Source organism: Opisthorchis viverrini (assembly GCF_000715545.1).
Source record: "Opisthorchis viverrini unplaced genomic scaffold opera_v5_276, whole genome shotgun sequence".
Classification (NCBI taxonomy): domain Eukaryota; kingdom Metazoa; phylum Platyhelminthes; class Trematoda; order Opisthorchiida; family Opisthorchiidae; genus Opisthorchis; species Opisthorchis viverrini.
In genome coordinates this window covers 140,756-158,556 of record NW_008751931.1, presented here as the reverse complement: position 1 = coordinate 158,556, position 17,801 = coordinate 140,756, and the positions used below count along the sequence as shown (strand labels likewise).

The window sequence follows — 17,801 nt, the reverse complement described above, 5'->3', positions numbered from 1 at the left end:
TGATAATGATGATGAGTTTATTGTTTCAGTGTACACTGTCAAACTGCTGGTTTCAGGCGGACCAAGTTTGGATCAGAAAATCGGTTTCTGTGTATCCATGAAATCAACTCACGCCGACCATACGAGGCCAAATACTTCAATATGTAGAATATTGATGTAACTGAACATCGACACGGCCCTTGGTCTGTATATTAGTTTTTTAATGAATTGCAGGCACAAGGTTCGTTTGTATCTCTATCGAATCTCCCCATCGCACTTGTAGGTATGCGAATCAGTGAGTGTGTTCATCGTTATAAACAGTATTCTACCAGCACAAACAGGAGAAGTTACAAGATCACTTTAAGCTCAGGATCGTGATCTGTGAACTGAATTTTCCAGTGGCAATTCACATTACATAGGATGAACGAATTTTCCATTTTTCACCCACCTTGTTCGCACAGTCAGGGTGTCCTTAAAGTTATACGTGCTCCAAAATGGAAACTTTACGGGAGCTAAGTGCTGAAATTACCCGTACTTAAGTAGTTAGACAGCATCACAATCATTCCCTCGGTTCAGTCTACTATAGTAATCAGGCGCTGAACTGATCGGGCCTTTTCTGTCATACATTGGTGGTTGGTAGTAACCTAGTGAAACTGCCACATTGGACTGGCTCGTCTACATTCGTTCCTAATATCAAAGTGCACAAGTCATTCAACGACCTCGAACCACTAGTTTTTCCACTGCTTGGTTGGTTTCCTACAGTTTCAATTGGACTGGGTGATGTGACTATCATTTATTGGGCTACCATAGATGATGAAAAAACAATATTTCAAAGCAGGAGGTCATTATAGTGCTTCATATGTTGTCTCCAGGATTGCTTTTCGCTAAATGGGGAGATTTACAGTGGGGACATTTGGTCAGCTAGAACCGTTCCTCATGATAAGAAGCAACCCTCCATGGTCACACTGTAGGTTACGCTGACTGGACCATAAATTTTGTGTACCACTGAATCATTTACTTTTCTGAGCCCGCCGCTGGGCTGCGTACCTAGTGGACGACCCGGGATCGGTGGGTCCATTACCTGGGAACGAAACCTGAGTGCTTGTCAGTTAAGTCTGTCGCGTTGGAAACTGCCCTCTCTTCGACCAGGGACTCCGGGTTCAGGCAGCCTATTGTCCGGTGACTGACAACCAGTGGCGGTGTGTCAAAGCTTTTGCCTTCAATATGCAATACCCATTCCCTGCATTATCAGGCTTCCTTTCAACACCGAGCTGTCATGCGCTTTGAAAGCTGGATGGATTATTGCCTTTAGCGCACTGTCATTCCCTTATTCCCATTATCCTCGTTGAAACTTCAGGATTTGGGACCACTGCGCCTTGATATTCATCGTATAACTGAATAACTGTAGTGACTAAATGTTAAGAGATAGAGAAGATTGTCGTTCCATGCCTTAATCTGCATCCCAGCGGAGCGATCTTTTTAAAAAACTCGTGTAGGAAGGAGTAGAGTCAACCAGATGTTTCACCTTACCCAAAAGACCACAAACCTCACATGGCTTGAAAATGGCCCTGAAGAGTGGTGTGTGACGTGGCTCTCACGCGTGTTGGTTCACGGGCTTTGTATGACTGGTTTAAAGATCTATATAGGATAGAGTCGGCTCATGTGCCACAGGGCACTTAAACAATAGAGATTTAGCTGACCACTAGGTATTGCACTTGCAGTCCGTACCCCTCGGATTGGTTGTCACATAGTTCTGATTGTTGTCTTAGTACTCGCAAAATAGATTACAGAACAGAAGGGAGTCCATTTTAACAATGATACACGTGTGGTACTCGTACAGCTGTAGTACCCTTTCGGTGAGTAACTGCCATGCCATCTGTCAGGCTGCCCAAGCCTAGACAGGGGAAGTCAAGAGGCAGACTGGGTTCGAACCTCGGACCTTCCGGTCAGTAGATGTGCGCCCTAACAGCTTGAGCCATCTCGCCCCACACGTGCGGCAAAGTTCAGAAAATGTCAAAAATGCGTTTGATACCAGAAAGGAGCGGGTAGGTAGGTGTTAACCCGTTAACAGTAGGGGCTGGCTGCATCTGAGCGGGATAGGGAGGTAATAAATTGAGCGAATTTTTTTAACCTGATCCAGGATTGAAAGATGGAGACTCTACCAAACAAATGACTGCCCTTTTCCATGATGAGGTGAATATGGGATTTGTTGATTAAGGGTAGTTGGTACGGAGGACAGAATTCCCAGCTTCTCCAGGGACCCGTTCTCACTGATTTAACCAGGAAAAGTCGTTAGAAAAGGGCGAGGATGGGGAAAAGTGAAGCAGAAGACCAAATGTGGGAAACTTTTGTCAGCGATCGACTGGCAGTCGCTCAAGATGGCGGTACGTTCATATTCACGAAGAAACCATTCAGTCGGGATGGGCTCCAGAACTGGACGGTAATGGAAGTTCGGATAACACAGTGATAACGCAGAGACCGGTAGATACATGCACTTCGTTCTGTGTCGCCCGTACCGGGCCCAATAGCTGAAAAATGACAGGTTTTACGGTAATTTTAAAAACAACGTCTACCACATGATTACGGATCCATCAGGTCAACCGACCGGACAAAAGTATGACCCATTGTATCACTAGGCCCAAGGTAACTTCATGGGTGATGGATGTTCGATTTGGAAGGGACCGCGTCTTTCGGAATCGAAATTATTATAAGATTTACCAACAGAAATGCGTAAGGTTAGACGGAAGAGACATGACTGAGCGCGATTTCGGAAATGATTCGAATGGGCAGCCATTAGTGTATCAGTTATCAAAAGAGACTAGTAGGTGTTCCTTGCAGTGATGACAGACATGGAGGAGGACTTATGGGTTGCCTGAAGAAAATAGTTAGATAGCTGAGAGAAATGGTGGCAGAAGCAGTGTAATTCATCGCTAATCATTGTGCGGAACTTCGAGATGATAGTTACAGAGTATGTTGATAACTTTGGGGTTTCATATATGTGCTATGTGATCAGACGGGACATGTTGGAAAATGTGGATGGAAGCCGATGTCTATCGCACGTCTGTGTCAGATTCTGTCCAATCTAGATAATCAAGTGTTTAAACTACAACAGCTCCCCAACAGTTGATTCTTTATCTGGTTGTTTGTTGACGTACTGATGGTTTCGAGAAATTCCACTAGCTCTTCACGATGATTTCCCTCTGATCGGTCGGACAGTTGAAGGATACCTTCAGAGGTGCTTTATAGGCTTTCAAAACATATCACTAGACAACCTCGTAACTAATTTTTTTGTAGAAAATCGGGATTCATCTACTCTTACCATGGATAGTATGCGTAGTAAATAGAGTACTTCCATACGTTGGATATGGGCCCAAATGGACGCATAAACAAACTCCATACATTTGGCTAAGGAACATTGCGAAGAAGAGACCTGCAACTGAATGATTTATCTAATGTCAGTAATGTGTCATCGGAGGTTGGCAAGTGATCTAGCTTTCAACTGAAGCCGTACACAATTCACTCATCCTGTTAGCCGCTTCTCTAGCAGCTATCAGCTGCGTACATGTTGTACAGTGGTCATAGCTGCCACTTTTGTTTTCTGATAATCTGGAAAGACGGGAACATAGCCAGGCATCGGAGGCAAAAGATGGTTTAATTGATGCGTGAATCAAGGAGTGGCAGTAGACTTTTCATTAGACGTGTCTATTATGTAGTATTCCTTATTACTTTCTTTAAATTTTCTGGCTTTTCATGCGTATTTTTCATGAAAAAGTTCTAAAATGCTTGTCAGAATTGTTCCGTACTGAAAATTTATGTGTGGGGTTGGCCTAATGTTTAGTTTTACTGAGGAAACTGTCTCTGATGAGCTAGTACCAGCCATTTTGCCAACGTAGGTTACCGAGGCAAATCCCATGGAGTTTTAAGCACTGATGCTATCGTCGTTGGTGTTAATAAACGAATAAGATGAACCAAGAAGTTTCTAAACAGTGTTCTTCCTATGTGACTACACACGGTTTGATTTTAGTTTCGCAAATCCGACCACCGTCAGCTTCCATGACCCTGTCCGACTACCTGCAGTCCTGTGTGCAGTCCTGCAGTCCTGCAATCTCACCTTCCTGTGCCTTCTGTGTACAATGATTGTTGGATCGTAAAAGATCGTTTTTCAGTAGCGGTATTGTTACCCAAATCCGGGCTCTACGTTTATTATAGATAACCCTCGTGATCCCTGTGCTTACTACCTTCGTTGTGAGTCCTCACGGGCAGTCCCACCAACTTGACTCTCGAACTATTCTTGACACGCATTCGTTTGAATAGGTGAGAGGGTGTGGTCTTGGATAAGACCTTTTAGGAAAAGAAGAGTACCGTCAAAAGCAAGAGGCACTCATTCTTCAATTAGGTTCGTGTTAATGGGCGACGCAGCTGAATCCATCGTTCACACTACTCTGCAACCGAATATACTGTTTTAGTGAAAACTCGTATAGCTTACTACTTGTTTCAGTCTTCTTTGTGACGCATATCGAGATTGTAGTTCACGACTTCAAGAGCGTAATTTTGGACTGAAATAGTGGTAATGCAAACTGAACTTGGTTTTCAGAGTTTTGTTAATTAGGTAACGTGGTGGGATCCCCTGATTTTCACACTGGTGAGAATAAATTGTTTACAACTGCATTATAGGCCGGAATGAGACGTCTTGTGTGGTAGTTCGGTGTAAACGAAAGAGAGCGGCGTGGGCTTAACAATTGCACTCCGCTTTAGAGCTTGTCAGACAAACTGGTGATTTCTGATGCGATATGGTCAGACTGAACAAAACTCTATCCCACAGTTTTTAAAGAAATGATGCGAACTGCCACTGCATTTCAGTTACCCTTCCAGCAGATTTATTTGATTCGTTCCCTCGCGTATTCACTCGGGAATTCTATATTCCTGCTGATTTAGGTTCGCACGCTATTCCATGTTCACGTTTGTAAGCGTATCACAGTAGTCAAGTAATACCACTTGGGCCGTAACGCTGAAGGCTCTGACTACTCAGTACCTGGTTGACCAGTTTGATATTTGCAAACCAGCCTCCTTTTAACGTGGCTTCGTCTACTTTTGAGTTTTTTGGGCGTCACGGCTTCATTTCACTTTCGCCTTTTTCTAGAAACCAGTCTATCGGTTTTATCGGATGAGGATAAGGCGGAAGTCGATCTTCGTTCCGTATACGTCGGCAATGTAAGTCTGACAATTCGCATCCGTTAACGTGTTCTTTACACCCAAAGGTTGATTACGGTGCAACAGCAGATGAGCTGGAAGCTCACTTCCGTGCATGTGGGCCCATAAACCGTGTAACCATTCTGTGTAACAAGTACACCGGCCAGCCTAAAGGCTTTGCCTACATCGAATTCGATACCCGCGATGCAGTAGAAGCGGCAATGGCCCTGGATGAGTCTAACTTTCGAAACAGGGCTCTTAAAGTCCTTCCGAAGCGTACCAACGTTCCGGGAATGTCCATGACGAACCGACCACCATACATGAGAGGTGGCCGTGGTCGCGGACGCGGGATGCCGTTCGGGTTACGTCCGGCCTACTACGGTGGTGGCAGAATGCGTTTCCCTCGGTCTCGGTAAGTGTTTCACCAACCCGTGTATACAAGCCTCTGTTCTCTACCAATATTTATCATCACTTTTTCTTCCACAATTTTAGGCGACGTGGTAGTTATTACTATTATCCATATTGAATGGGGACGCGAAAAAAAGAAAAAAAAAAGAGAAAAGAATGTGAAAAAAAGAAAACTCAAAAAATGTAACTGCGGCCTGCTCCCCACTGTACCTCCAATCTCTAGTTCGTCTCGGTTGACCCTCGCAACCGTTTCTCCCGATTCTACGTGGTGTTTTGCTAATGAGAACTTTATTTGTCCCCTGTTTCAGGTGTAGTGTTGGTGTGCATCAGCAGCAACAACCGACAACCGAAAAAGTGTCGAAATTGAAGTTCTATTGCATGCCAGTTTGCACTTCGTTAAAATTACCCATGATTCTGTCATATTCCTCCCTTCTTTTGCAATTTTTCATCCATGTCTCAACGTGCATTACTAGTACACTCTCGTTGGGTGAATTAAATGTTTTGGTTACACGTCGATTGTTGCACTGTATTTACACCATCTACAGGTATCCACCATCCACTGACATTGATTAGCTCACTAGAACAGTAATAGGCCCCATACTTGAGGGGAAGTAACACAACAATAAAAATGAAAGGGAGCTAAGTTGCGTAGAGGAATACAAGAGTTATAGAGTCTGGGATTGCGGACCGATGTCACTGTTGATTGTGACGTAGATTGAGTACGAATAGGTGAAGGGATTTGGAAATGTAAGAATATAGAAGGGTTGGGTTCACCTGCACTAGACGAACCGCGTCCGAGAGAGAGAGAGAGAGAGAGGATAGTATCGTTTGCAAGGGCGTATTTGCGAGGAGACAGCTTGCAAATAAAGAACCCTAAGAAAGCGGTAGTTTTAGCCTTTGTATACGTCGAACAACGCTGCCGAGAGGAGATTGCGGCAAGCGGTTCTTTGGAAAATTTCCGATCCAGCTGATCGTTATCCGGTGTAGTCCGTATGTGAACATCCTAACAACGAGGCCTTATACCGCACTCTATCGGATACCTTTGAAACATGGATACAGTCTAGTTTCACCATAAGGCCACTAATGTAGCCATGAAATATCGAAAAAACAATCGGGAGTGTGAAAACTCGTTTTAAGCTGCCCGACTACCTTAAAGCTAACCCCAACCCACTCGCTCCTCCAGAGCTGTATGTCGTTCGCTTTGGTTGCTTACTATGTCCGTTACCTGTATATGCTGGATGTTGTGCATCTGCGACCGATTAATGTCTGCCTTCTAGTTGCGATGCAACGGAAGATACGCACCGTTTTGATCATTTATCGTTGGTCGATTTGGAGGTTTTTCTCAAGATCATGCAATCGTTTAGACACGTCTTCAGATAACTGGGTGAAATGTGTGATAGTAATAGGATGGTAGCTGTTCGAGTCAAGAATGGACCAGTGCTCAGGGACAGGGAGGGTATGTGGATTTTTCCAATTCGAGGCTATGATAACATTGGATAGGAGTGAAATGCAACTTGACTTAACTCTGGAGCGCAATTTCGAAACTAAGTGGGTGAATCCTGGCCAGGGGCTTCGATATATCAACCTAGCAGATTATCGAATGTTCTTGCAATGATAGCCAGCTAGGTGGGATTGTGGGAATCCAGAACAGCGACAGCTTGAGGTATTATACAGTTCGAAGCTAAATTTTGGGCGAGTGTTTCGGCATTCTCTTATCTGTGCTTGGTGCCGCCGAATCACGATTACCAGCCTTCGCAAGACTGAAGTGGATAACTTGATCCCCCCTAAGGCTTAGGAACCTATTCTGAACTGACAGCGCAGGAGTTACGAGGATTCATGTAGTCAAAATGTACTTCAGGTGAGGGACGCTTCGCCCACGGTTTAGATATTTTACAGCCACAGGCAAACGTAAACCACTTTGTGGATCGTTCTAATTTGGAAAGATGGAGGATTAATTGTAGCATCCCGTCAGTGACGCTCTCAGCTAATTTGGAAATTCAAGTTTTCCGTGATAAGCATAAACCTAGCGCAAACCATTCTACTGGATTCAGAGCAAGTTAAATACAGGCCCTACTTTCGAAGCATCATTCTGAAGCAATACCAAGTTCTGCCTAGTCCTGCCATTACTGATTGATTTTCACCCTAACCTCTGCACTATGTAAATGGTGCGACCGTCTGTATAACCTTTCACCACGATGTGTCGGTGGAATTCCAGTTGGCAAACTTGTATTTTTCTGGTTTAACAGTTACGACTTGGTAACGTAAGAGGTGTACAAGGACACCGTATCATGTCGATAAATTGAACACTCATCGTGACGATCGACATCTAATAACTGGAGGGTGGTAGTTATTCTGTACCGTCACGCATGAGTTTGACCATTGTTTTCCAGTGCGCGCTGCCAAAGGCGATTCCCCTGTGATAGTTGTTCACCAGATTATCGCTCTGGTAACTTCTGCAGCGAAAGCGTCTTTCCTCCCTGAGGCTATGCGAGTGGTGCGCTAACTCGTTTATAGCGTGCTGATCAGATTTCAGGTCTCTGTCTTCAAGGATGTGATGCTACCCACGGTAATCTTTACTGCATCATACCCTAGAACGTCAGGTCGAGCAGTCTGAACACTCAGAGCCTATTCTCACCGACTTATCAGTTATGTTTCTTGATATGGCATTAATCAGTATCTTAGGTTCCCCAAGCATTTTCCCGTGAATCGGTCCGTTCCGTAACAGATAGGATTACGCAAATTGGTGTTTTGTGTTCGACAGGGCTGTAATTCGTCTGCTAATCGCTGTCTTTTTGCGCCGATATTTTGTCCGGATTGTGCGTTATTTCGTAGCATCCGGACGATTCTTTCTAGTGAAAGTCAACCATGGTTACTAACGTGCAAACTTGAAACTGTTTAACCCGCGTCGGTCCTTGCGCACCATTCATAGGTAGATGTCGAGTCCACAGAGCTTCACTTGACTTGTCTAGCACAGTATTTTGTAGATTCAGCATTTTAGTTTTTTTCAGGGGGTTGTGCATTTAGTCTCAACTGTCGATATGCGTCCAGAACTGCGGGGACCCACTTCAATTGTGGGGCTCGTAGCTCTGAAGGTAAGCCTGAACGAAAGGCGGTCGTGCTGGGGTTGGGTGGACACTTTAAGGCCTGATTTAAGTGGTAATCGCCAATCACAGGATATTTGGTGTTGTGATTCATTTGCCCATTTTGTGTGCAATGTATTTGCAAATAATAAGTAGACAGAGAGTATTGCTCTTCGCAAACGCGAGCTGTATTTATGTTAAGAGCAACCGCTATTCGTTTCATTAGCTCTCCAGAGCAGGCTCTGGACACGACAATTTTCTTTTCAATTCATTTATTCCAATCTGTAGTATGCTCTTGATTAGAAGCCATTGTACTCCAACTTGGAGTTTCAAAGTTCCTAGTGCAGACAACAAGGTCTCGGTCTTTTCAACTTGGACTGATTTGAATTTTGAACATTGCTATCACAATTCATTAGGAAAACTCAAGGTTGTCATTTGGACCTATTTGACTCCAAAGGGACATCACGACATCAAATCGCTCGATCGGAAATTGAAACTATCCAGTTCGCACATCGTTGGAAGTTGAACCTGAAGGTGATCCACATAAGTGACCAGCTGAACCTCGGTTTTGACTCGTCAACGGTTCACCTGGTTAGTCTTATTTCTCCCTACCCCACAGAATAGGCTCACCACTGACTTTAACTCAAAATGTGACACCTATTCTCTTGGTTCGTCTCGTTTCGGGGTGTCTCGCGTGCGAGGTGGAAGCTGGCCTGAAACTCTGAAAGGGAGATGCCTGTTTGCTACTAAGCCAGAGGATAAGGACTTTAGATGGACCACTTTTATTATCATGACCAGGAAGGATTTCTCAAGGGCGATTACTTGTAAGGAATCCTATTCTCGGTCACTGGTTGCTTCCCAGACTTACTAACTTTGCGTTTCTGCACTACAAAGTGAAAAAACGCAGGAAACTCAGCTGTATTTGCCACACCCTTCAGTGCATGTTGGAGAAGAGGCGGATTTCCTTACATGCTATGGCGGAAATCCAGCCAACTATCTAGTATTGTCTGGCAGATCCAGCCGTCGTGCTTTACTTTGGTTCATTCGTCTGCTGATAAACAGCAATAACTTTGAGCAAGACTTGAGCTACTCCAAAGTACACCGTCATCCACGCCAACCAGGCTGGCGAAAGACGGCATCACGAGAAAGCAAATTATGTCCTTGCGTAAACAGCGATTTTAGGTGGTTATAAATGGCTATAAATAATGCTGAAGACTTCCACAAAATTGAGCACAACCTGTAAAGAGGGGTCTTCAACTTTATAGACACCAGCTGTCTTCTGCTGCATATCTCATTATTCGGGTCTACCTTCCCGGTGCTGTTTGTGTTACGCTGATACCTGTTTAGTTCCTTCACGGTATTTGCACCCACCATTCTCCCTACCACCCCGTCCGACACTGGTATTCTGGCATGTTTGTGCGGGTCACTGACCTACTTGCTCGACCGCGTTCGCGCTCCTTCTGCTGGACCTGCTCCGACTTGTCCTGTCGTGACGCCAATGTGATCGCGACGCCAATCAATATCTCCAGGCTGGTCTCGGAAGGGACAACCGTAACCCAAACCAGCGAGCCAAAACTGTCCGCCGTTATGTGGTATGCGCAGTTATGCGGCTGTGTGCCTTCAGTGACATGTGCACGCTTGATCACTGCAGAATGTGGATAACAGGTTGCTCGATTTCGCTCACATATATGTAAGCAGTGTGCTTTTTTTATATTTCGGATCGTCAAACCTGTGCGTGACTCAAAGTTTCGTCTGAGAAACTCAACAAAGTGCCAAACGTATTCATGAAAGCCCTTTTGGGTGACACATGAATGCATAGGTTCCACAGTTCTAGTGTTCGTCGATTGCTCTGCCTCACTACTGCTTCACAAACTTGCCCACCAAGGAATGCCCCGTGATAATGCCCCGTGATTAATAAGCTCTTTGTATTCCCAATCTTCCGGACGTGTGAGTATACGATGAGGTCGCCAAAAAGTTCCGTACACAAAGTGGTGTCCGTCAGAGATGCCCACTCTCCCCATTTCTGTTTCAATTCGTGATCGATGAAATCATGAAACGAACGCTGGAAAGTCTCTAAAACCCTGGTGATAGCCTGTGAAGAAAACCCTGTCGATCTGGAATATGCAGCGACGTCGTTCTTATGTTCGAAGAGGAGGACGTGCAAGAGTTCTTGAATGACTTGACCAAAGTCATCCTGTCCTTTGGAATGCACTTTGCACCCACAAAGCGAAAGGTCATGCTCCTGGACATGCAATCACTGAACATGCCACTTACAATCCATGGAGAGGCACTTAAAGTTATGGGGCGTTTTACGTATCTTGGAAGTTGAATTAGTTCCAATTTTAGTGTGACAGGTGAGGTCAGTGCGCGAATCTGAAAGGCTCGAGTCCCGTTTTCTAATTTAAGACCCCTATGGCATCAAAGTGGTGTATCCCTGAATCTGAAGGGACGTGTGTATCAACCTACAGTGCGGACTGTTGTTGCATGGCTGTGAGACTTTACCTGCTGGAGTATCGAAACCGAGATGTCTTCAGGTGTTCGACAGTCGTCTCAAAACAATAGCTGGTGTGGGTTAGTGTCTGCGTGTCTGTAACGAGGCGATTAGAAAGCGAGTGTTCGGTTATGCAACGGGTGCTTCCATTGAAGAATGTGTCCAGCACCAGAAGCTGCGTTGGTTGGGACATGTGTTACGTATGCCGAACCATCGTTTGCCGAAGAGAGTGCTGTTTTCCATGCCCAATTCAGAGTGGCGTAAACAGAGAGGTGGCCAACCCTTGACTTGGCAGAGGAGTATGAAGGAGATCACGAAACGCTTGGGTGCTGTCGGTGCTACTCACCTTCCAGGATGGGGATAGCGTGATCCTCACTGTGCTTGGTTGGAGACACTACAAGATATGGCTGCCAACCGATGTCAGTGGCGTTCTTGTTGTCAGTTTCTATCCGGATTGCCTGAGTGAATGCCTGGAGGTGTAGGCACCTCGGAATGATTGTGGTAAGCTAGCACTAAGTCTCCTCCCCGACAACGTTTACTGTTTTCTTCACAATAAGGCTTTCAAATAAATCATGGTTTGTACAGCAGTGAAGAATTGATGTTGAGCACCGATGTTATGTTGTCGGTGATGATGATGGGATAGCGGGGTCTTGGCTATCTCTGTGTGAGATCGATCCCAGCTATTCATCGTTTCAGTTTCCGAAGAGCGCCAGTGCTCTGAAAGGCTAAGTTGCCTCCAAGCAGCATACTGCATGTGAAAATTTCAGTGTCATCTTACCGCCCCGGTCGATACTGGAGGACAGACATGACTATTACGAAACCATCGTCCTCAGGTCATAGTACGCAGCCTTCAATAGCAGCTTTGCTTTCACTGGTGCAGTAATATGTCAACTAAGTCAGCGCTGGACGTTGTCACCAACCAACTGTAACTTGCACACAGTATCGTCGAATCTGTGTACCTCTATCCTCGCTATAAACAGGCGTGTGGATCTATTACCCCACAAATTCAAATTTAGGATGCCCATAATACATTTTGTCGAAGTACCTTCTGTTTTTGGCTTATTTTCCGGTTATGAGTCCCTGCAAGCTTCCTAATACAAGTCAGGTGGCCGTTTTCGCTTTGATCCAACTTTCCTCTTACGAATTCCATGTTCTCCAAAGTTTTACGAGAATGGCATCTCGAAAATTCCCCGCTGAAATATGACTTCCGATTACCTAGCAGAAAAAATCGTAGACTTAGCTCTGTTTACCAAGCTAGAACTTGGTGGGTATTAAGGTGGAAAAACTGTGGACTAGGAACAGTGTACACAGAGTATGTCCATGGCACTAGGCATACCTTTGATTACGTTGGGCTCTAAGTGTGACTTAATTTCCTCTGAATGATCCTCAGTTTCTCTCGGTCCTGGCAGGCAGTGCCCTGGTTGGAATCAGATAAGCTTATAAAAATGGAAATGAGGTGGTCTGGAGGGATGGAAATAGCCCTCACAAGGATTCTTATTAAGCTGTGCGTTCTGCAAGTAGCCTAGAATCTTCAGAAAAAATAAGCAGCCAAATTACCAAGCTCAGCGAACAAACCAATGGTCATCATCACAACGCGGGCGACTAATATTCTTTTCAATTAAAGAGAGAGACCTCATTCTGAACAAGAACCCAGATTTTTACAATTGGGCCATAGAGAATAGTGAAAATCAAAGATTGTCTCGAGAAGAATTCGCAGTTCGAAGTAGAAGGACCTAATCAACCGGCTGAATTTCCAAAAAGCCGCTTGAAGAACAGGACAAAAACAATCATTCGAAAACACCGGGTCTGTTGTCTGCCTCGTTCTGATGTCAGTAAATTTTCTGAGCATTTCTGATGTGAAAGCGTACGCCAGTATGCATTCATCGCAAAGTATATATCCCAGTACTCAGTCCGACAACCGATTCGCCGGCATCCTGTTTGTCGTTTCTCCCGCTCACAGAGCTTGAATAACCATCCAGCAAGACCCATGTTACTGGTCGGCTTCACGACCATCGAATATTTGCAACTCAGCAGCCTCGAAATGTTTTCCCAAATGGTGGTGGCTTTTAACTTTGGTTGATTTACCAAAGCCACATTCGGTTAGTGAGATCGTCTCATAGGTTCCGGATCCGACTGAGTAAAAAGAGCCGTAGGTGAAGTTCGACGTGAAGTTATTTTCCACTAAGCAAAAATTATACCACGAAGGTTGTCTAGGGAGGTCCACTGGCACTGATAGAATGATCTCTTCACTTGGAAATGTGTCTTGGGAGTGAGAACACCAAAATGGGATTAGTTTACTGATCTGAAAGGGTGCATCTGCAGAACGGCTATTCAAGTGTATTGACACTCTTCTCTTTTAAATAGTTTGTCTCAATGACGGTTGACACGTCAAAATGATTTATTCTAATGCTTTGGAAGTGATGATGACTCCAAACCACTGTTTCTGTGTTGATCGCATTGAATTTTTCATGGCACACTAGGGTGGTAAATGCTCATGATTACGGTCCTGTGTAGTCTTTTTGAGTGAATGGTCTGTCAGCAATACTGAGTTGCACCGTTATGTCTGCAGTGAGTAATGAAAGTGCAGTCGCGGCGAGTAGTCGCCATCGTCAGTAATAATATCACCAGCCAGAACTACCTGTCGACCAGTTTAGCAATTCAGGCTAGGTGTAAAGACTGCAGTTTGTATACCATTCAGAAGTCTGTAATCATGGTGCACTGTGGTTTCGATTGGAAACTGCGGCCCCATCTGCTGTTCAGTAGGGCCCCAATAAGGGAGAAACTGGTCGTGGGCTGCCGAAGAATTTTCAGTAAACTTGTGAGTAGAGTATAACGTCTATAATTATATACCAATTAAATTTTGCTACCACTCTGTTTTTCGCTCTGTGAATTTCACAACACTGAATTCACAACACTAAAAGGTACACAATCGAGGACAATTCGGAAGGTCTTCATGACAATTGTACAGTTACTTTAATTCTTCATTGAAGATAGACTATTAGTCAGAGTGGATGGTTTCACATGAATAACACTTGCAATTTGGAACCGATGAACTAAAAATAATGGCAGTTCACTTAAGACACCATGTGAATCATTCGTTGCTTCTTCTAGATGTGCCGTCATTTATGAGACTTGGTAGCGCCTGGTGGGTGTTTTTCAGTCGGTATCTGACAGCTTCCGACAACGAGAGATCATAGCAGAACAACAACTATCAATGCGCGCAATGATTTAAAGGGTAACGAATGATGAAAAGTGTGGTAAAACCCCTGATGCAGTGCAACTTAGTGTTTGGTATCAGGTCCAGCTAACGAGTAAGTGTGGTGGCTTAGCAGCTCGTGGTCGAATAGTCTAAACTACTAGTAATGAGGCCGCGGGTTCGAGACTCTTCGAAGTTTCATGAGTTGCGCACTGGTGATGATTCCCAATAAGGAAGTAACAGCTGTACAGTGCTTCTCGGCTTTTCAACACAGACTGGCTTTACTAACAGGACGAAATCTCCACACAAAACTCCCAAATCTCCCCAACTACCAACAAATTTAGGAAACCTTTTACTCTGTTACAGTCTGCCGACTTGTTTCAGCAATTGCTTGGTGCTGATTGCTCACGGGAATCAAGGCTCAGTCTCATAAATGGACTACTGACAAGTAGTGTGAGTTTTCTATATTTTCTTGTACACAGAACAACAAGAAATTCAGCTGGGTTTTGGGTGAGTCTCCCGTCAAAACCAAACTGGCGTGCAAATGAGTGTACTTCGCTCTTTCGTATACTGTTTTATTTGGGTCTCGCTCAATAGCTTAAATGAAGTGCTTTGAATCTCGCGTATCTCAGTCATCATTATTGGCACTCGGTGTGTCCTCTCCTCTCTTCTCCGCCTGACCTTTATATGACCATTCTTTGGCTATTTAATCAGTCAGACCTATTGCGTCTACCGCCGAATAAGCTGTTTCTTACATGAAATCCTGCTGTACTACTCGTCAGTTTCACTGAGTGAAACTGACAGATGCACATAGTACATGTTCCCTAACCAAGGTCCTTTCCAAACTTAGATCCACGTACGGCCGAATACCAATGAAAATCAGCTTCACAGAATTTGTCAGACTATACCGGGTTTTTTACTCGTCTTTCCTGATTTATATAAGGTTCTGTTGACTCCGAAACGCTTTCAGTAGGAAGTCAATCGTCAGTGAGTCTTGTCAGTTTCGAGCCCACAAAATCTTCGGGGTTTGTAACACTGTCATCCATTGTTGCAAATTCCAAAAGGACTCACCCTTACTAAGGCTGGTTTCCGAGTACCCGGCTGGCGTATTATGTCCATGCTGGTGTAGTAAGAAGCACATATAAGCTCATAATCCGGCAGTCTTAACAAACAATGGGTGGCTGAGTATATTTCCGGGCTTCCAAGCGGAGGTAGTGTGCATAGTAAACTGCTAAGCCTACGTGCCGCCACCACTCGGTCAACAGCCGAGGCACTCTGGTGTCCTCATGCATCCCGGACCTGAAAGCCTACCAAGTGGCATATCAGGACATCATCACTGGCTAGCTTTCGAAATCAGGCATGACTGTATGGGGCTAATGAGCTGATGGATGTTTTCAAGCACGTAGTCCGGTACAGATAACGGGAACACATGCCTCAGGCCATGTACACCTGGTTTGTTTTAAGACCGGATGAGTTTGCTCATTTTTTTCCACCGTTGTGTTGTGAGGATTACATTAAACCATTTGCGATACTCAGTTGTTTCATAAATTTAATTGCACTTCCATGCTTACTAATCAGTTGACGCGTTTTGCTACTCTGTTGTCCATATACGGACAATCTTTCCAAAACTGGATGTGGGTTAGAGAATACGCATTTTTCCGGCCACATGAACCTGTTGGAATCTGATTCTCTGGGTGCGAGTTTTCTAGGACACTCCCTGAAACAAGTATTCATCTGCCCAAACCTACATGACAGAACAGCCCATCGCATCAATCACTTCCGGTTTGCCGGGCATCATTCACAACAGCCGGGCTAATGAATCAAGTTAATGCACACATAAACTCTATGAAACGAATCCACGATTTCTGCTGTCATGATGGCAATTAGGGCCACGTGGCAGTGGGTTGGCACATGAAGAATGCAAGCTGATCCACTTGATGAAATGTCATTGGGGTACCAGAAATGTTTGGTTGCTTGTAAACCGAACAAAACATTCATTCGTTATTCCGGCCTTCTCACTGATCGATTTGGATATCACTAGAAGTGGGGATTAATGATGATTAGCCCTCATGAAAGGTTACTACTACACAGAAGGACGTGAATCAAACCATAGCTAGGCGCCAGCTAAATAGAGCGATCTGGTAATTTGGCCCACGATCATCGAAAAGTTGTCTTTTGATGAATATCCATTTTAATTCACCGTACTTTGCATCATTTAACTATTCACTTGTATCCTGCTGATACGAAATAAATTTAAGAATAATCATCCGATGAAGTGGATTTGGTATGAACAAATGTTTCCGATCTTAGAAGGAAAGAGTACTTCCAGATGTGACTTCACTTTGTGTTGCAGCAGATGAGCGCAGAGGTGGTAACATTATCTCAACCAGTCTTTATATAATTTCAGTCAATTAGGCATGCCTAGAGACGACCTAGGGATAGCTGTCCCTGGTGGAGTTTGGAACAAAACTCGCAAATTTAGTGATTCACCAAATGCCATGTGAATCACTTTAAAAATTCAATCGACTTCGTAAGCAGACAGAGAAACGGTCAGCATGCTAGCTGCATTCGCGACTGTGTGAATAATTGCCGTAGGTTTCTTGGTTCATTCGGATGAGGTGTAGAGGATCCTCAGTTCGGGGTCGCCATTACGGTTTCGTCATACAGGTTCGGATCTTTTAAGCTGTGAGTCCAATGATCATGAGGCTGTTCGTCAAGCTTATCAACTATTTGGGGTTACAACGTTTCTTTTCACGAACAATGGCATCTACCACTGTTCTGTGAAAGGTCAATCACGCTACCAAACTAGAGCATTTTGTAGCTCATCCTAGTGCCCAAGTCCCACTCACCTACCGCTGCTATGCTCTATCAGTGTTCAACACTTATTTGGTCTGCTCATCGATTTCAGTATTTTCTTCTGAAATGACAAAACTTAAGCGAAGTGCCATAACTAATTAGGAAAACTGATTAATTCACAAATAAGAGCACTGGCGAAAAGCGACATAGCATCCAAAGAAACAGTTATCTTTTGTGGACCCACGATCTCCAGTGGCTCCGGCGATTGCGGGATGTCTCTTGTTATATTCAAGCATAATTAGAATCTTTCTGCCTCTGATTTTTGACCGAAAAATGAGCAAGCTTTCGATTAGGGTGGGAAAGGGTGGGTGAAACCTTTAGTTCACGTGCATTAAATAGACGAAACATTTGTGGAGTATCATAAAGTATGACGTTATCTGGAAATACTTGTATTGAAAGTGTTAGCGAATGAACCTTAAATTTAGACATCCTTAACACGGGTTGGATATCTATTTATGGGGTAATAGCCCTCTTGAACGATCTGAAATTAAGGCAGGAGTTCAAGTCAGACGTCACATTTCCAATAACATTCCTTAATTTTTTGGCTTTATTTTGGGAATCATGATGCGCCCAGGTGACGCTATATATACTCTACTCTATA

At 44.3% G+C, this 17,801-nt stretch overlaps 1 protein-coding gene across 1 annotated transcript; it reads left to right on the top strand.

The window, feature by feature from the left end:
• Positions 1 to 2,314: 2,314 nt before the first annotated feature.
• Positions 2,315 to 10,161, top strand: T265_09400 (hypothetical protein; the record flags this gene model as incomplete). The annotated part of the gene is made up of 4 exons (XM_009175447.1): positions 2,315 to 2,363; positions 5,120 to 5,190; positions 5,238 to 5,581; positions 10,005 to 10,161. 4 exons carry the CDS (start codon positions 2,315 to 2,317, stop codon positions 10,159 to 10,161), a joined length of 621 nt encoding a protein of 206 aa, XP_009173711.1.
• Positions 10,162 to 17,801: the final 7,640 nt, after the last annotated feature.